At 39.7% G+C, this 21,151-nt stretch overlaps 1 protein-coding gene across 2 annotated transcripts in view; it reads right to left on the bottom strand.

Moving 5' to 3' along the window:
- LOC140237543 (thioredoxin-like protein 1) overlaps window positions 1-19,883 on the bottom strand; it is a 20,735-nt gene extending 852 nt beyond the window's left edge. Inside the window, exons 1-8 of one of the 2 annotated variants that reach the window (XM_072317477.1) lie at window positions 19,656-19,883; window positions 14,722-14,818; window positions 8,171-8,329; window positions 6,799-6,921; window positions 5,942-6,102; window positions 4,240-4,315; window positions 2,658-2,762; window positions 1-1,919 (exon numbers count right to left, since the gene is read on the bottom strand). The exon at window positions 1-1,919 is cut by the window's left edge and continues 852 nt beyond it. In XM_072317477.1, the coding sequence (XP_072173578.1) occupies window positions 1,890-1,919; window positions 2,658-2,762; window positions 4,240-4,315; window positions 5,942-6,102; window positions 6,799-6,921; window positions 8,171-8,329; window positions 14,722-14,818; window positions 19,656-19,753 (849 nt within the window). In that variant the 5' untranslated portion in view covers window positions 19,754-19,883 and the 3' untranslated portion in view covers window positions 1-1,889. The remainder of the gene's footprint in view (window positions 1,920-2,657; window positions 2,763-4,239; window positions 4,316-5,941; window positions 6,103-6,798; window positions 6,922-8,170; window positions 8,330-14,721; window positions 14,819-19,655) is intronic. The other variant, XM_072317478.1, reaches the window with a different exon arrangement.
- Between the last annotated feature and the right edge of the window lie 1,268 nt (window positions 19,884-21,151).

The raw sequence follows: 21,151 nt of genomic DNA, 5'->3' as shown, positions 1-21,151 counted from the left end.
ATAACATGGGAGAAATGTATCCCTACACACGACCTTGTCTCTTCACACAGCTGCATTTGATCATAAACGACATTCACACTTGGCCAGAAAAGAATTAGGAAAAAAGAAAAAAAAAGCTTTGTATACCACATCGCAAGTATTTTATCATCAAATGAAATCTAGGAATGTGAACTCCTGTAACACCATACTCTGGGTCTCATTCACCGTCCATTGAAGGAGAAGTAGCGTTCCAAAAGCATACTGGGTGCAATATTTGTTTTCCTTTCAGAACCCTCTATATAACACACTGGTAATTTGAAATGTATCACTTTATCCGTTACACAGTGGGGGAAAAGCTTTGGATAATGTGTAAAGGGAATATGCAAAATAAAGACAGACATCTAGAATATTATACACTGGCCCAAATATTACAACAAATTCACCTATAACCCTTGAGCAAGCTATGTTCTAAGATCATGGACAGGTTCTTCCAGGCAACCAAGATGAAATAAAATGACTCGATTCCCTTACGCCAATAAAGCCTTCAAGCTTAAAGGGATCGTATAGTTTTGGTTGAGACCAAATTTCAGGTTTCTAACATTTTTTGGTGAGATAATGAGAAATCTCTTATGAAATATGAAAGAGCATGTAATTTCATGAGGAATTCAACATTTATTTGATGAAAATTGGTTTTAAAATGGCCGAGATATCCAAAAAAGAGCAATTCTAATAAAGTGTGGAACCAACATTTTTTTAGATTGCTTTGTTTTACTTTGTTTTTGGATGTTTCAGTCATTTCAAACCCGATTTTCATCAAATAAACTTTGAATTCCTCTTAAAATGGTATGCTCTGTACTATTTCATATGTGTTTTCTTGGTATCTCACAAAAAGTTAAAAGCCCAATTTTCATCTCCACCAATACTGTACCATCCCTTCAATGCTACCACAAATCAAATATTCATAATCTCAGGACAGATATTCATTCTAATGCATGGACAAATCTATAGGGAAACAGCAACGTTCATAAGATATTATCCTAAACCATCTAGTGTTTCCATCATCAAAACTGCACAGACTAAATAGTAGTAAAAACAGTTGGCAGGAGGCTTGAAAGTTTAGTTTTTGTGGCACCCTTCTCTCAAGACATTTGCAACACATTTAATCTGACAATGCATCTACTTGTACTAGTGTAAATGACATATCACAGAAATAAGAAAGATATGTACAGCTGCAGTTGTGCAGGACATGATCCTGATCTTGATGTACACGAGTCTACACTGAGCACTTCTGGTGGGAAAATCATGCCAGAATAACATGTGAGGCCATGCCCCTCATAACCTACCAGAGCTGCTCTTGGCCCAATATGGGCATGCCTGAATGTCCTGCAGTAACATGTCAACAGAGTGTAATTCTTATCTTGTAGGTCGTAACTACTGGCAGCAAGAATCAACTGTACTCTTTAAGATTAAACTTGTTCAAGGTTGTATGATTTACAGTGTCACTCATCAATAAAGGCCATGTATGATTGTCAATGACAGTTGACAAAGCACAATTCCTCGGTTGCTTTACATTATAAAGTTTGGGATAAACTTTGAAAAAAAAATGTATATACATAAATCAGTAGAATATCAGAAAAGTTGGATGTTAGTCACCTCAGACTCTGAACTTCACCGTTTCTACGGGGACTAATTATATGAGTTTCATTTTGTCTCTGCAAGCAAGACCTTTCTAATTGGTCATCATAAATATTGCCAAAATTCAGAACAAGTACAAAAGTACTGTCCAAATAATGCCTTTTCCATAAGGAGCCACCTTGTTCAAAGCAATGAACTTAGAGAGCGATGGCAAAGGCATGGAACAACCAGTGTACAGTTGTGTGCCATGTCCACAGACTGAATTCACCTTGAGGTCAATGGCTTTCCCCCTTCTTTCCTGCTACCTGTTGGAGAATTATTAAAATAAAAAGGTGATGAAGTAAGTGATGACTTTGGATTGCTGCAACATTGAATCAAAACAATATAAATATAAATTAGAAAAAAAAAGAGAAATGAGTAGATACACTAATAGTGCAGTAGGCTAATTGAGTTTACCAAGTAATCTAAAATGATGGGGTGGAAATAACTTTCTCTAAAAGACAACTGACTTGTCAGTGATTCTTGAGATTTGTTATTTCCTATGATACCATAACACCAACACAGCTTTTGCTGCTCACAATTGTCTCATAATAGAAGAAAAGAGCAGGACGAATACACAGTCATCCAAATATACAGCATTTTAAAAACATGTACAGTGTGTACAGTTGAGTAAAATATACAGTAAACTCACAAAATTGTCAGCTCATGTGTTTAATTCAATCTTAGAAGTATTTTTAAAAGTGACTCCAGGTTGGTGAACTTCTACTCCTGAACTAGCCTACAGAAAGTCAGTGATCTGACCAGCTTAAAGTTAAAATGCTGAAGGTTCGCTTGTTTATTAAATACTTGAAACACTCTGTGTCTACTCTTAAGATGCTTTGAAGTTTGTTTGTCCTTTTTTCCTTCCTTTTTTTTTTTTTTTTTTTTTTGCTCTTTGAATGTCACTGCCTTGTGTTACACTATTAGGTAACTATACAGTGTTATATATACTACACATGTCTACCATTCATGATTAAGTTCAAGATAAGAGAGCAAGTACATACCCTTTTAAATTCACCCATGTTTGTTGTGTTGCCTCGTGCTCCAATGAAACCTAAGTAGTCTATCCGTGTCGTCTCTTCATCTCCTTGATTATTTTTGACAAAGACCTGCAAAACAAGAAAAAGTTCAAAGTACATAGAAGGGACCATATTTGCAGCAGTGCCACAAGAGAGTATGCTCCTTTGATTACAACACAAACTCAAAGAAAGTTAGTAATTGCAGTTCATCACTGGTGTCATCACAGAAGCAATTTCAGAAAACTTGATTATTTTATTTTAAGAACAAACTTGACTTGTTGAGACAGTTCAAGGAAAATATTCTCTTAGCATCGGTCAAGTGCTCTTTGAATGTCCTAGAAATATGAATTTCATGAAATTCCTTTTACATACAATTATCTCTTTCCACTACTGTGATACCGCAAACAATTGTAGGTTTTCCATCAGGCAGCACATTAGTAATACCAAAACTTTGGACTGCAATCATTTTGACTAGATTGTCCGATTTTCTCCAAACCAAACCAAGTGCTTCATCGATCTCTGTGTACACTGGAGCCACATTTTTATTTTTCATATGGGGAAACCTTGCCTTTAACTATCGTGGTTGTGAAACTGCACTTGTTTTGTTACACAGCAGAATAAGTAGAATCGCACTAGCATCATATTGGAATACATCATACAAAAAAATTCTACACAAAAGCACTGAGAGAAACAGGAGTAATTGGGTCAGGACAAAATAAATATTTTAGATCATCTGCAGAACCAGGGAGGAAACATCATACCAGGGACATGCTATCACAAAACTATCATCAGGAATTCTCTTAAGGTGTCCACACAGTCACAGTTGCATGAATGGTTCAGACTGTATAATGCCACATTAGACAACTGTTATACAGATATTCAACATGCCGTCAAACCCCCGTTTGAGACGAGACCCCATTGGCAAACGAAGCTGATGGGGTACTATACCCCCCTAACGAGTCCTCGTTTGAGAGGTGGGAGGATATGTATTTGCCCATGGCAAAATAACTTTCTACTCAGGCGTGGCAAACCTGGAGGCCAAGCCAGGGTTTAATGACTTCAACAGCTGTCATATTACGTAAGAGCATGATAAGGATATCTGCCTGTGGCAGACCATTCAAAGTGAACTCAATTTTCTCTATTCTTTCTTAAGTTTTCAATTTTATATTCTATTGAGAAATTCTATGGTCATCCGTTTTAAATTTTGAACGAAAAAATTTGACCCATAAATAACGAAAATGTATACACTCACACACACACACACACACGTACACACACACACGCACCATGGAGCTACATAGCCCATGCCAAAACCAAAACAAATCTCCTGCTCTCGCGGGTGGCCCCCTGCTGTGGCGGTGACTGATGCTTAGATTAGGCCAGGGTCAAGAAACAGGTGTTTTATATCTTTGGTTTTTAAGTCCTTGATTGCCAAGATATACACTGGCATTGTCTACAGGGGTGTAGCTTCTTCAAACGAGAGATTTGCCTCATGTGGTCACAAATTTCTGATTAAAAATTGTTGGTGTTGTTGTTACAACTGCTGTTGTTGGCAGCAGACACTTACAGTCACATTTGAAACGTTCTGGAATTTCACAAATCGAAGTGGGATTATTTCTCCGGCCAATTCTTCTTCAGTAATCCTGTAAAGAAGGAAAAATGAAACACAATTAAGCTTTTACTGCAAGGCAATAGAGCTGAAGATTTGTCCTAAAGCTCATAACCATAAAACATGGCATGATGTTTTCACAATGAAAGACAGATTTATCACTTGAAAACATTCCTAATCATGTCTGTTTGTTTGCCATATTTTTTTTCTTTTTATTTGTGATGAGGATGCAATGCACAACACACTAGGAACATAAGAAGCATGGAACACTCAACAAGGGGCCCTCTACATTCACACGTTTTTTCTCAAACAAGTTTTTCAAAACGAGCACTTCAGACACAAAAAAAGCTTCCATGTTATTTTGTAATATGATCACTTCAACTTTTCTTCGTTTTCAAATAATGGAGAGTTCAGTTGCAAAACAAGTTAGCTCCATTCTACTTAATTTAAGAAATTTGCGATTACAGTTGCTAAAAGTACACAGAAATAATAATAACACAATGGGATGTTTCTCTTATAGCTTCAAGAATAGTCCTTCTTATGCAACAAGTGAGGTACCACTGGAAAGGTTCTACAGTTAAACTCGCATAAGTCGATCTTCTCGGGACTGAGCAAAACACATCGACTTAGGCGATTTTCGACTTGTGCGTAAGTCAAAAAAAAATCAACTTACAGTTACACCACACGTACATAATTATGTATGATGTACATGTATGTTGTCTACTCTGAAGCCGAGAGCTGGAGCGGTGTGCCGCAGCACGGATCACCCGACAGGGCCCCGGCTAACTTTGTATGGACAGTGCATTAGTATTGGCACAGGTCCGATTACTTTACACCCTTGTTAAACCTTGGGGAAGTGAATATGAACGACATTTGAGCAGTGATTGATTCCAGTTTACCATACCGTGGCTTGAAATGCGTGTAGAGGTGCAATTCTGATTTACCCGTGCCCGTAACTTTCCCCCTACTTTCCGTTTTGAAAACTCAGCAGCTTCATCCATACCACTCCACTGCACAGCGCTGCAAATGCCAAGCTACACTGCAAAGCTCAATACTATGCTGTACATGTAAATGAACGCATGTGTACTGTACGAACACCTTACTGCGAGTGGAGCAATACACAGCCCAGTCGCTGTACGTACGTACGTACCTGTATATAGCGCGACAGCTGACAGGGCTGTACCAGCGGACCTCCAAACACGAAGAGAGTTCAACGATCGCATGCAGTGTGATCGCTTTGAATTTTGATACTTTAGATCATTTTTTCTTTGTCACCTCAAACTCATCTGGCAAACAAAATAATGAGTAATAAATAATGAATAATAAATGACAGTGATTTATTACACGATAAAATCTTATTCGACTTAGTCACAGTGAATTCCATGGTTTTTCCGTGAAAGTGTTCTTGGAATTTCATCGACTTAGGCGAGTATTCGACTTACAAAATTCGACTTGCGAGTGAATTAATACACGTAAGTCAATGGGGAAAAATCGGGACTTTTTAAAATCATTGACTTACGCGATTATTCGACATATGCGACGTCGACTTAGGCGAGTTTAACTGTATTTTGTTGTATCTGATGGACCTACTTTAAAATGTGTAAAAAAGGCACTTAACCCATTTTTAAATCAAACTCTTCAAATTTCTATTCACACTCACGTCAGCTCCTGGGTGCCACTTGTCCTCTCAGCCTGGTCAAAGCCCATGGTGTTGGGAAGGTTAATGAAGAGCTTAATCTCCTTGGGCCCATTCAGCTTGGGGCCCAGCAGCCTCAGGGAGTGGAGCTTGACGTTTTGTTGGAAGGACAGGAGGATCATGAGCTGAAATGATACACACCCAGTAATGACGAAAGTGAAATTGATAAGAGATAATTATGACAGTAGTAGTAGTAGTAGTTGTTGTGATAATAAATGTAAATCATCATCATCATCATCATCATCATCATCATCATATTAACTGCAACAATAATACATGTATGTACATACCAACTTACTGTGTTTGATGCAGTATCCTTATTATGTCAACCACAATGATCAAACCACAATGATAAAAAGGCAATTTCGTAGATCTTAGTAACACATCTTCTTTCAAGTTCCCTGGCATGTCATCGTAACGAAATATTCCGTGCGACACTTGGCGCTCCATGGTTTTGGTCCATGGTTTAGACCATGGTTTCATTTGTACCACCTGCGTGAATTCGGGCCATTGTGTTTCAGGAGAAAGCAATGAGATGTGAACATGGCATGCCATTTAAAGATCAAGCATGCAAGCATGGCTTATCATATTATTATTTCTTCCTCTTCTTCTTCTCTGTGCTAAACATTTCCAGAGTTCAAAAGCTGAGTATTAAAGACAAGTCACACATACAACACAGTAAATCAATCCAGATCTGTGAATAAGAAGTTATCATAATTGAAGACAAAGACAGTAGCATTTGATGATGTACACGGGAACCTGAGGGAAGACCTGCTACTACAACAGCAGGTGTTGTAGATGTGTACATCGTCAGAACTCACCTGTTCATCACAGTCAGACTCTAGGTACCCCTCCCCTTTTTTGAGGCAACCTTCCAGGACATGATCATCACTTTGGTTCAGACACTCCGAATGCCTCTGGTCGATCAGGCTATTCAGGTCAATCTAGCCACAGAGAGAGTGGGAAAGATTCAAATTATCTATCGTTGCACTGTTAAAGGGATCATATAGTTTTGGCTGACACCTAATGTCAGGTTTCTGCTATTATTTGGTGAGAAAATGAAAAATCTGTAATAAGTACGGAAGAGTACATAATTCCATGAGAGATTCAATGTTTATTTGATGAAAATCGGTATTGAACTGGCTGGGATATCCAAAACAGAGCATTCCTAATAAAAGGTGGGGCCCACCTTTTATTAGTATCACTTTGTTTTACATTGTTTTTGGATGTCTCAGCCATTCCAAAATCGATTTTCATCTGATAAACTTTGAATTCCTCTTAGAATGGTGTGCTCTGTATTATTTCATGAGTGGTTTCTTGGTACATGTATCTTGCAAATAAGTTAAAAGCCCAATTCTCATCTCCACCAATACTATCCCATCCCTTTAATACTCTTCAGGTCAATGCTTAGCTACAGAGGGATTTACGGGATGCAATGCTACACTGTTACCAATGCAATGACTGAAAACATTGACAGTGGCACAAGCAGTGCTCTATGAGATAGGTGCATTATTTCACTTCTACTTCCTGAAACACACATCACTTGCTCTCTACTGGATCGTTACTGAAAACTAGACACACAAAAAAAAAGAGTCCTGAGTATTAGTAATAGTCAAAAGATAGGATAATTCTCATTCTTCAATTATACATGTTTCGTTTATGATTTTACAAGTCTAATCGCTCTGTTACAATTACTTCTCTGTGTGTAGTCTGTGGCTGCTGATCACACATTCTAAAATCCTCTTTCTTTCTGACTGTACCTCTTATTTATATTTATCACAACACATTGATTTCAATTTAAAACTGCTTTAGCAAACATACTGAATTAAATGCAACTGAATCAGTAATGACACGTTTTTGACACTCCATTACTAAGGAAATGACTGCAGAATCCTCGATGCTTCCTACACCAAGCCTATAGAGATCAGAAAGCTATCACAGTGAGACAACTGAGTGGAATAAAAGATACTGTCTTATTAGGTATCAACTTTTGTCTTTCATCTGGGAAAGTTCATCTTTAAAAAAAAAAAAACAATCAATACTGATTGTATTGAGAGTGCTTCCCAATGGGTTAACGAAGGTCACATTTCCTATTATGTCATGCTCTTATTATCAAAAACAGGTGATGGAACTTCAATGACAAAGAATTTAAAAAAAAATACCAAAAAAAAAAAAAAATTGTCCAGTACATACATATCCAGGAACACCAGCATCTGCTTCTTGTTGACAATGGCTTTTGATTTTTTCTTCTAGGCCTACTGGGTCAGCTCCTTTCAGTTCATCAACTTTAGTACCACCCTTGAGGAAGACAAAGGTGGGCATGGCGGTGATGTTGTACTGGCGCGCTGTCTCCTGGCAGAGGGCAAATAACACAAACCAATGGTTCAATGACAAGTCTGTCTCCTCGTCAACGATCTTGATGGGAACTCTTTGATTCTAAAAGTCCTGGGGACCAGCAGTTTTCTTTCATCATATCAAAATTTTGCCATAACCGAACAAATAAATAATAAAACTAGATATATCGCTACGGCGACTGATATGCCTCCGCCATAATGCATGGTTCTCCTAATAGGTCTATAGTACAATGTCTTGACAATGTGTGATGACAGTTTCACACAATTGGCAAAATATTAAAATGACAGGTTTGCCACAAATGTGCTGAATGTTCACTTTCCTAGAACTAGGTTCAATTGGATGAATGATTAAAAATGTCAGAGTGCAGGTATTTGGGGAACTGATGATTTTTACTTGACTTTTGACCCTTTTATAAGTTTATGCATTGAGTAATTTTCAAGGTATTGAGAAAAAGTATAATTTCAGTATCAAATGGGAAAATAGCATTATCTAAACCTGGCCTTTGACCTTTGACCTCACAGTTCCAAAGAGAATCACTGCTAGGTTGAACATGCATAAATATGTAAGTTTCATGATGATACCTTGAGTTACTTTTGAGATATGGAGGAAAAAGTGCAATTCAACACTTTCACTTGACCTTTGACCTTTTGACCTTTGACCTTTTGGCAAGAAACTTCCCACAGAATATATATCGGGTAATACATGCATACATCAAGTTAAAAAAAAAAACCTTCAGGCATTGCATAAATATAAGGAAAGTAGTGATATTTTGAGGAGTTGACCTTGACCTTTGACCCCCTGACCTTTGAACCATGACCCCCAACTTCCCTAGATAATCACTGCCCATTGGACCAAGCATATATACTAAGTTCCATGAAGATACCTTGAACCATTTGCGAGATATGGAGAAAAACATGAATTTTCAACCTTTTTTTCACAAAATAACCTGTGACCTTTGACCTTCGACCCCGTGACCCTAAAATCCAAACAAAGTATTATCCCCCCAGGATATACCCTCATACCAAGTTTGATGTAAAACCACCACATGGTTCTTGAGATATCGACAAAAACAAAATTGGACGGACGTACGTATGGACGGACTGACGACCCGAAAACATAACGCCTCCGGTCACTTCGTTGGCGGAGGCATAAAAAAAATTGGTCACGAAGCAAGGCCAGCGTCGCACATACAAGCAGACCCTGTTAAATTTACTTTTTCATGTGTAAAGACGGAACAAGCGAGGGCACCATCACCAAAAACAATAGGCATCTTCGTTTTACCATAACACACCTTCATGCCAAATTTGAAGATGATCTAAGAAGAACTGCAGCCAGTAGAGTGCTCACAAGAAAATCTCTGCGGCGGACTCCGAACTCTGTTCGGGGGATACAATGAGTGGATGACCTATATGTCAACACTCAGCATACTTTCACACCCCATGATAGCATACTATGCAAATGATATGCAAATGAGTCCATTATGCCCATAAATTGCATATGGATATGAAAGATTGAAAATACTGAAAAATGTGAAATACATACACTTTGTATGACTACGTTCCTCTTTAACTGGAACATTTTCTCTGTGTGTACAGCTATAATTGTCATCTACAGAAACATTCAAATCCAAACTTCAAAACGTTACCTATTCCTCTCACACTGAGGACTATAATTGCAGTCTATAATGTTCGGAACAATTGTATTCTTAATCTGGTATGTGTTTGTTGTTGTTTGCCATTTTCTTCTCTGTTGTCATGTTTGAACATGTGTTATATCTATCTTTTCATTTATGAAGCGCCATGAGCACTAAAAAGCGGACCTGTGCGCTATACAAGTAGCCACTATTATCATTATCATTATCATTGATACTTCTACTACTATTACTACTACTTACTACTACTACTAATAATAATAATACTACTACTAATACTAATACTAATTGAACTCTGCAATACATTTTGTAAAACTATGTCTGCTGACTCTTTAACTCCTTTACATGTATCGGTGGTTTTTTTTGTGAGTGAATATATGCTACTGTCATACACATTGTATAGTACATGTGTGAATAATGTGCACAGCTATTAATATTTACCAGGTACCATATTTTTTCCTTCCATTGATTTCACATTTTTCACAGAGGAAGACATTCAAAACTACAGAAGCACTCTGAGAGCGCAGACCTCCGCCAAGCATGGAGCTCATTTCCACCACTGATCTTGTTCTTCCATAGAAGTGATTTCCACCCATACATACTTATAGCATTGTGTGCTGAAAGTCGCCCAATTTCCCAATATAGAAGCCTTTGTTTCGTCATAAACCCTCAGCTGCACGGCGCGCCTCGCCCTAGCAGAAACTAGAGCACGCACTTTAGTGCGCGCATGCAAACCTCAAATACGTGCAGCCTGAACTCCCAAATTCATTGACCCTACCTGCCAAAATATCTAAAATCCTTCATAAATTCCTCCAAAATTCTCAGATCACTACCAAAATTTGTGACCCGCTACAACAAAAAGGTCCTAAAGTCGCGAACGGTCGAAGCCGTGAAAATCGGGTTTGAAGTCAAAGCATCATAATTGGTCAAAACTTACGATTTTCTGATTTTGACATATTATTGGAGTCTGACATGTCTTCTATCATCTGTCGAAATTTTGAAACAAAATGATGAAAGGAAAGACCAAAAAATAGCGTTTTTCTGGGCCATGTTTTTGGCGTTTCAACCAAGCAGAAACCGGTTCAAAAATTTGGATTGAGCGCCACAGATATGCTCCGCCCCTAACAATGACCGGAGTGATCTCATTGGTCAGTTTGCTGCTTGCCGCTAACCGAAGCGTGAAGCTTGCACACTGCCAAGTCGACTGGTGCGTGCGGGCAGGGTGCGCTATGCCCAGCCCAGCCGCTTCTCCTGGCATCCTGGTCACTGATTGGTCGGTGAGGAGACCGCCGACGCTGTGCTTGAATGAGCATTTCGGGGGTTGCTAGGGTTTACCTTCTATTGTCCGGAGGTGAAAACTGATTTGCGTGTTCCTTGGTCGCGATTGCTTCGCAAGGAAAACTTTTAGGGCGCTTTTCTCGAAACAGTGATTTCCCATACGTCTCGACATGCTCTCTTTTAAACATCGATATCTCCGCAGCCGGTTATTTTCATAAGATGTGTTATATATCAATTTAAAGCAGAAAGATTAGGGAATTTTGTCATGTAATTTTCAAATAATCGACCTCACCCGACTTTAGGATCATTTTGTTGTAGCGGGTCACATTTGATCATCTGTTACTTGTATCAATCTAAACCTTTCCTGCAAGTTTCATCCAAATTCGTTACCTACTTTTTGAGTTATTTTGCACACAGACAAACTAACTAACTAACTAACAAACAAACAAGCAAACAAACAAACCAACGGTAACGAAAACATAACCTTCCCCCTTGGCGGAGGTAATAACACAGTAACAGCAGATTTGTGACAGAAAAAATCTACTTTGTCTGCAGATTATCCTATCATTGTTTTGATAGCAGAAATTCTAAAGAATTTGATAGGGTTGGGGTTTTAGGTGGTATGGAATTGTTAAATGGTATTGTTAAATTCAAGTATCAGAATGGCTAATCACTTTCGACATCCAGCTGAATCCCTGCTTGGCAAACTGCTTGGCACACTCTCTTATTGCCACAAACTAGCATTAGACTAACATGATAACATATGAGTGGGACTGTAAGGACAGCAGCAATTCTGCTTAACCTACCACCTAGGCTTCAGTTTCTGTACCCGTTCACATGGGTGAACCAACATTTAAGAATTTTTAGCTGGCAGAAATGTATCAATACATTGCTTTGAAAGTGATTGCTGTACAGAATCAGAGCGTATGTGAGTTTTGTCCTGGCAGCTCATATTACAGGATATAACAGTAGTTGTTGAATTCATGTTCATGGAATACAGCAGTGAACACAGAAATGTACACATGCACGTTACATGATCAGGAGTTGATATTTTCACATGTTGTTAGATTTGCGAATAGTACCCAGATCGCAGAATTCCCACAAATAACCCCAGGAAAACAGGTACGGTATGAAGTCTCATTAATAAAGATTGTCTTTGATGCATTTGAGGTGACAAGTAATGATGTCAAGTATCAAAACTAAATGCAATTGTAAAATTTGCTTTGTGTTTGCTCTGTGTTGTGGGCTGCTCAGGTACAGCCCTGTCGCGATTTATACAGCGACTGGGCTGTGTATAGTTAGTGTACAGTGTATTAACATAATATGCACAGCCCTGTACAGTGTATTTACATAATATGTGTATGCACAGGCCTGTCACATCATGTATCACAGCAAGTCATGACTGTGTATAGTTAGTGTACAGTGTATTTACATAATATGCACAGCCCTGTACAGTGTATTTACATAATATGTGTATGCACAGGCCTGTCACATCATGTATCACAGCAAGTCATGACTGTGTATAGTTAGTGTACAGTGTATTTACATAATATGCACAGCCCTGTACAGTGTATTTACATAATATGTGTATGCACAGGCCTGTCACATCATGTATCACAGCAAGTCATGACTGTGTATAGTTAGTGTACAGTGTATTTACATAATATGCACAGCCCTGTACAGTGTATTTACATAATATGTGTATGCACAGGCCTGTCACATCATTATCACAGCAAGTCATGACTAGTACTCTTAGTGGTCTCAGTCTGGTGGCCCCTGGCTGGACCCCCTGCCTTGGGCCAGCACTTAGGCTCCTGGCCTCAGCCCGGCCTTGGGCCCCTGGGCCACTGGGCCTGGGCCCACTTGGGCTCTGGGCCCCTGGGCCTGGGCCCACTTGGGCTCTGGGCCCCTGATTCCGGGCTAAGGCCCGTGGCCTTGGGTCCGGCCTTAGGCCCCGCCTTTGGCCCGGCTGTACTTTGTACACGGTCTATGTGAAATCAGGCTTGTCTGTAACTGTATAATTACATATAATTACAAATAATCACAAATGATCAACAGGTCCATACTACCACATAGGACTATATGAATATATGAATATATGAATATACATATGAATATATGAATATATACAATGTCTGTGAATATATATATATTATTATATATGAATATATATATGTGATCAGGCATTCTGTTACAGTGTCAGATCTGCAGTCATTATAGCAAATTTTATGCATGTATTGTATACATGGCATACATTCATGTGTACAGAATGTTACATGTACTTGATTGAACCAGCCAATGGAGAAAGATCACACCATTGAACAATACTTCAAAGACATGTGCAGTTCAATGACTCAATGCTTGCTATTATGAACTCTGTAGAGGTATGCAGCCCTCTTCAGATTGAGTTGGATTTGTGTGTGTGTGTGTGTGTGTGTGTGTGTGTGTGTGTATGTGTGTGTGTGTGTGTGTGTGTGTGTGTATGTGTGTGTGTGTGATAGAGCTATTTGGATTGTTTCCTTTGCATGCATCATCACAAATTCCCGAAGTCTGAATAAAGTGAAACCAAGACCTTCATATAGATGTGCTGCATTGTAAGGTGCTGGATCAGAGCACTACCATAAGATTGACACCATGGCGGGAATTGTGCTAACAGTGTACTATCCTTCCTGTGCATTTATGTTAAAGTGTACCAATACCCTGAAAATCACATTTTAAAAAATAACCTGTGACCTTTGACCTTCGGCCCCGTGACCCTAAAATCCAAACAAAGTATTATCCCCCCAGGATATACCCTCATACCAAGTTTGATGTAAAACCACCACACGGTTCTCGAGATATCGACAAAAACAAAACGGGACGGACGTACGGACGGACGGACGGACGGACGTACGGACGACCCGAAAACATAATGCCTCCGGCCACTTCGTTGGCGGAGGCATAAAAAAAGAGTAGATAATGCTGGGACCTGAATTTTTACTTTGTTGCAACCAGAATTTTGTTATAACCATCTAAGTTATAACGAGAGGGCACTGTACTATGTCACTTGACGCCCTTTGGAAAAGTTACAATTCAGATTTACATATTGCTCCTAAACAGTGAGCGTATGTGCAGAGCTGCACGCTAACCCATTTTTTCTACTTGTCCGACTTGTCTGTTGGACCAGTACATACATAGCCAGTTTTTTCATTTCTTACTGGTCCATTCCTGAAAAAGTTACTGGTCCGACAGTGATTTTTACTGGTCCCAGACCGTCGGACCAATGCCAGTGTGCAGCGCTGGCATTTGTCTGTCTGTCTGTCTGTTTGTTTTCTCTGCTTGTGTATGTGGTTTATGAGCACATGAACAGTCATCATACATACACTGGTAACTCTGTATAGTTATGCTTGTTCATTTCATAGGCCGCCATTTAGATACAAAGACCATACATTCAAATTCTGCCTGGAGCACTAGAACTTACCGTGCACTGGTCTACATCCACTTTCAAAAAGACAGCACTGGAATACTTTGTTGCCAGTGAAGCAAACACAGGGGCTATTGTCCGGCAGGGTTGACACCTTAGAGAAGGAAAAACAAAGATTGTCATAATTATTAGTTTTGATTCTAAAGGGGCCAATCACTTAACTTGAGTTCAAGCAATATGTATGGCACTCTGGCTGACACCTGCTTGAAAGGAAAAAAATATGTAACTACATCAGCAACTTCTGACATCGGGTAAATACAGTGCTGACACAGGTTCAGCTTCCTCAGCTCAATGAAAGTGTTAACTTTTAATCTTACGGGGGGGGGGGGGGGGGGAGGGTAACACTTACAGTTCCTGTCCTTGCCGGTTGTCACCAAAATTAAAATAAATGTAGCTAATAGTAATACCAGTAGTATAGTCTAGGGTAGCCTGACCAGACACTGTGCTGCGCACAGAGTCTGACATGTGTTAGTGTTTCAACGTTGTAAACAACTGTCACTATTGACGGCAAAATCACATAAAATACCTTTTATATTGTATGATTTTAAGAGTAATATAATTGCAACACTTACCTACAGCATATTTTCCTGATTGTTGAGTTGAATTTGGTGTTTTGTTGGTATCCAGACCTTATTGTTGAACTTTTCGGAGTATAGATCGTGCGGTGGCATCTTTTCCTTCGAGAGCTTCAAAAAATCAACAAACTACCACGCATGCGCATTCAGAAGTGGTTGCTTTTTACCTACGCCCGTGCGGCCGTGCGTTTCATGTGTTACGTAAAACTAGTGTAGTAGATCCGCGCGTGCTGCACCGGCAATGATTTGACCTTTTTTAGTCGGGGTCATCCGACTACCTCATCACTTTCGCCCCGACTACCTACGTTGTAGTATACGAGAGTGAATGCCATTCATATAACACGCAGATGAGGAGTGAAGCAGTAAGGACGTTTACAGACCTGATTTCAGCCATAGATTTCGGTAAGTTTTAGACGTAATTAAACAAAAAATCGCATACCGGTTATTGAATGATGGTCATAGATTACGATAATTCCTTATATTTTAGTTTTCCACGATTAATAAAGATATTCATGAAGGAAAGAGTGAATGATAACAACGTCCACGAAGGAATAGCGGTGCAGCGCTGTCGCGATTCGCGACAGCGGCTGCGTGTAGTTAAGTCTAGGGTAACACTCCCAGTATTCGGTCACTTAAGCTTTTTTGCAATATTTTTCAAACTACAATAATACATACATACATCATATCTACAGCAATGCATGTGAAACATATCAAATTTTTTTACTCGATTTTAATTTTGTTAAGAATCACACAGAATTTCACAAAATCCCAAAATATATCACCTTGTAAATTCCCCAGAATACGGTCACCGCGACCAGTATTCGGTCACGCGATATGCGCGTTCAAAGTCAATGCGTGTTCAAGGCAGCTGCCAAATGCGCCGCGCGCTACCTTGTTGGCGCAAAATTGCATCAGCGACGTTGCGGCGCCCGTTGGTGACCGAATACTGGGGATCGGCACTTGCATTCAACCCTTGTACATTGAGACACTGTATCGGCACGTACGGAAATTTTGTTTTTCTTTTGCATTTTTGAGGATACCATCACACTCCAAGATTGCGATAAGCAAAAAATCCCGCGAGAGAAAGGCGAATTTCTCGAGTTTTAGCGCTTTTTCAGCGACCTGTACTCTTAAAACTGGGCTCAATCCGCCGCACTTTTGGAAAGTAGCGCCGATTCTTCACTTTTGACAATAAAATTTGGGATTTTGGATGGATTTTTGGAGGGGGCTAAGGGAGTTTCCTGTTGTGAATGAGTTGCAAGAATGTGAATTGATGTGATTTGCATGTGTTGTGACAGTTGAACTTACTGGCTGATGACAAGTGATAAGTGACTGAATACTGGTAGCTGACCAAATACTGGTGCCCTTACCCTACTTCATGATTTTATTTTTAATCTAAATTATTTCAGTTTCGACACATGGTGTCTACATGTACACTTCCAAAGACATTGTAAAGAGTCGAAGAATGTGTGAAGATATTCCTTCAAATACAAAAACTGTAAAATGTTGAGGAATATGTTTTGGATGTCACATTTTCTGTAGACCTCATTGTTCGGTTGATAAAGCCTGTCTCATAAGACACGAGTAGGGTAACATCCCCAGTATTCGGTCACTTAAGCTTTTTTGCAATATTTTTCAAATTAAAATAATACATACATACATCATAACTACACCAATGTATGTGAAATATATCAAATTTCTTTAATCTCAATTTCCAATTTGTTAAATATCACACAGAATTTCACAAAATCGCAAAATATATCACCTTGAAAATTCCCCAGTATACGGTCACCAACACCAGTATTCCGTCACGCGATATGCGCGTTCAAAGTCAATGCGTGTTCAAGGCAGCTGAAAAATATGTGCGCGTGCTGCCTTGTTAGCGCAAAATTACATCGGGGACGTTGTGGCGCCCGTTGGTGACCGAATACTGGGGACTCGGCATTTGCATTCAACCCTTGTCCATTGAGACACTGTATCGGCCCCGTACTGAAATTTTGTTTTTCCTTTGCGTTTTTGAGGATACCATCACATTCCAAGCTTGCGATAAGCAAAAAATCCCGCAAGAGAACGGCCTATTTGTCGATTTTTAGCGCTTTTTCGGCGACCCCTACTCTTAAAACTGGGCCTTATCCGCACGTGTTTTTGGAAAGTAGCGCCGATTCTGCACTTTTGACAGTAAAATTTGGGATTTTGGATGGATTTTTGGAGGGGGCTTAAATTTAAGGGAGTTTTCTGTTGTGAATGAGTGTGCAAGTCAAGTATGTGAATTGATGTGATTTCCGTGTGTTGTGACAGTTGAACTTACAGGCTGGTGACTAGTGATAAGTGACCGAATACCATCACCGGTAGCTGACCGAATAGATTATCTAATTTACTGGTGCTCTCACCCCAATGTATTGTAAGCAACAACAACAACAAAAATGCGTGGTCACACTTCAGTTCGGGAAACCCACTCACAAGGGGGGCCCCTCCTTATAAGTAACCCGTCCCCCTTATAAGTAACCCCGTCCCCCTTATAAGTAACCCCCGGGGCACCCCTTATAAGGAGTCTCCACGCTTTTTTGCAATGCAACGCGAAAATGAAAGGACTGCGGCAATTCGCTTGATTACGTCCATAAAGCTTCACAAGTTTCCTAGTTACTCACGAAATTTGAGCAAAATCGGTTCGAGGCATCATAACTATACACAGCCCAGTCGCTGTACATGGTACGTCGCGACAGGGCTGTACGCGCGCGACCACCAATCACTAGGAGAGCGACGTAATCGTATCACGATAGCTTTGACTTTTGATACTTACGATCATTTTTGTCACCTCAAACTCATCGAGTATACTCTTCAATATTTACTCTACATCTGATGCTATATATATTCAAATGTACGTAATGAAACTTACCGAAATTGATCATCATATCCAGCATGTCCACACCGTACACAATCTTTCACGCCAGGCCAAGCTTAGATATCGGGTGGTCACATGATGTGAATGCCCTTTCAAAAGGTCGCGCTGTCGACCGTGCTGCTACACTCAAGCAGCGTACGCACGGTTACTAGTATATAGCTATAAACTGTACTGGGCTTGGCGGCGGCTGGCGTCTGGTCGGGCGAGGAACATTGAGCTCCATACCACGGTTATTGTGTAGCAGACGCCAAGGTTTGTTCGACACTTTCAACGCACACGCGCTCGCTCTGGAGCACATCCGGTCACGCATGCGCATAAGTCAAGGCGCCATTTTGAATCCTGCAACGACGAAGCCCGACGGTCAGGAATTGCGCCAGAAAGTGTCATTTATTTGTTCCACGGACTTATCGCAAGTGGTCTCCACGGACCCAGTGTGGCGAACTATTCTTCTGTAATAGAAACATGCATTTAACGTGAGTAAAGTATTCTGTTTAAAGGAGAAAAGTATACATGTTCCTAAGTTTTGTAGTTGTGTTGAGGTTCCTCACTTCGAGGCTGCATGCCGTGCTCGTCAGACGCTGTTTTCTCATAGCGTAACAGTGTCTGGTCGGGCTAGAGGCATCATATCTAAAATCATGGATTTAAATGCGATGTCAAACGACCCATGCGAATGCTGAAATGCGAGCGATTACTGGCGTGAGTGTCGCCAGGCGCGGCGGCGCGGCAATGCTTGAGTGCAGACGTGGCGACTGAGTACGGAGACTTTCGTTCATTCAGGTGGCTTTCAGCTATAAAGCCACCTGCTGAATGAACGAAAGTCTCCGTACTCAGTCGGCACGTCTGCACTCGAGCATTGCCGCACCGCCGAGCCTGGCGACACTCACGCCAGTAATCGCTCGCATTTCAGCATTCGCATGGGTCGTTTGACATCGCATTTAAATCCATGGTTTTAGATATGATGCCTCGAACCGATTTTGCTCAAATTTCGTGAGTAACTAGGAAACTTGTGAAGCTTTATCACGTTTATGGACATAATCAAGCGAATTGCCGCAGTCCTTTCATTTTCGCGTTGCATTGCAAAAAAGCGTGGAGACTCCTTATAAGGGGTGCCCCGAGGGTTACTTATAAGGGGGACGGGGTTACTTATAAGGGGGACGGGTTACTTATAAGGAGGGGCCCCCCTTGTGAGTGGGTTTCCCGAACTGACTTGGTCTTATAGGGTTCTAACAAAATAAAACTGCATTCTAACGTTTGTCTAAAGGAATTTCATATGTGCTCTATGTGATAAAACCTATTATTATGCACTACAGCCAATGTATAGAGCTCCTTTGACAAATTCAAATGTTAGAATTCAGATTGTATGATCACTGTTTATGTTTTGCTGACTGGGTGAGGAACAGTAACGACGCTCCTCAACTTACAAAATATGTAAGGTATGGGACTAACAAACTTACCATGACGCATTGAAATCAACGACCACTAATTTCGAACCAGCACTTGCAACCTTCGGTTGAAACTGAGAATCTTCACTTATTGTGTGAAGGTTTGCCATTTTTTCTTTTACTATCCTTGTGCAAATAGCAAGAAACCGTAAATCAATATCACTAATATCCAGACTCTTGTGGAACTCCCAACAATGCAGTACCGGTAGCGTACAGTACAGTATTCGTGAATCGTGATCGTGGTACATCTGCCACACCGGACCACGAATCGAATCGGATCGGATCTTTACTAATCGGATATCCAATCAAGTTCTGTATGCGCGCTAGTTGTAGCGCTGTGTGAGTGTGCGTGCTAGGTTCGTTTTGCCCAAAGAGAATTATGCTGATTCTTGTTTTATTGTCATATTTATAATTACTCTTTTGTATTAATTTCCTAAAGTCATCCAGAAGCAACATCTTTTTTTTAAGAATATTTTATTCTTCATCAATGGGAAGCACGATGTACAAACAAATTTATGCAAAACTCTGTACACCAATTTCATAATCATAATCATCAATGCAAACAAAATCTATACCGAAACATAACATCAATTTAATACATTTTGATACACTCTGATACATTTTTTCACAATCCATATACACATCTCTTTTTTTTTATACAATTTTTACACTACTAATCCCTCATTCTCTTTTTAATTTCATTCCTTCATTACATTATAGATTTTATTAACTAAATCACTATAGCCCAAAGATACTTTCTTTTCAACATTCATTCGATCCAACTTTAAACATCAATATCCATTGATTGAAGTTTATTCTTTAAAAAAAAAAACAACAACAACCATGCCATTTCATTTAAAGCTAATTCATCAGATAAATTTTGAATTCCTCTTACAGAATTGTATGTTCTTTACTAGTTTAAAAGTGGTTTCCAATTTTCTCGCAAAATGTTAAAATCTGAATCCCCATCTCAACTAAATTATATACCATGACACCTCTTTAATACATGAACTCTATCTCAAATATACAAAAATGTGTAACATCTTCACAATGTCCGACAAAATTATTTTTTTTAATAGTCTAGGCGATAGGCCTACCAGCTGTTTCAGATTTGGGACATGTGATTGTGATGCCTTAACATGGAAGTCGCGTCTCGTGGAATTGGTCGCCATGACGTCTTCTTCTTCTTCAATAGGCTGAAGATTCTTGCAGACTGTTTTATTTACATAAACAGTTTATTTACAGATATTTACAAGCACATGATAAATTTGAAGAAAATGACAAGCCACTGTGATCAACCGTTTGTCGGTTACGGAATGCTCACAAAGATGGCTCTGCAACAATTTCGGACGACAAGGAATTCCATCTCCTTACTGTTCTTGGAAAGAACGAATGGCGATGCGATTCTTCGCAAGGTCGCGGATACGTCGCGGGGACATCTCGAAGATCAGGGCCATTTCATAAAAAGTTGATATGATAGCAACTCTTGCTGGAATAACAATTGTCAT

The sequence above is a fragment of the Diadema setosum genome, chromosome 14 (genome assembly GCF_964275005.1).
Source record: "Diadema setosum chromosome 14, eeDiaSeto1, whole genome shotgun sequence".
In the NCBI taxonomy this organism is placed as follows: Eukaryota; Metazoa; Echinodermata; class Echinoidea; order Diadematoida; family Diadematidae; genus Diadema; species Diadema setosum.
The sequence above is the reverse complement of the archived record's forward strand: the minus strand, read 5'-3'. Positions and strand labels throughout refer to the sequence as shown.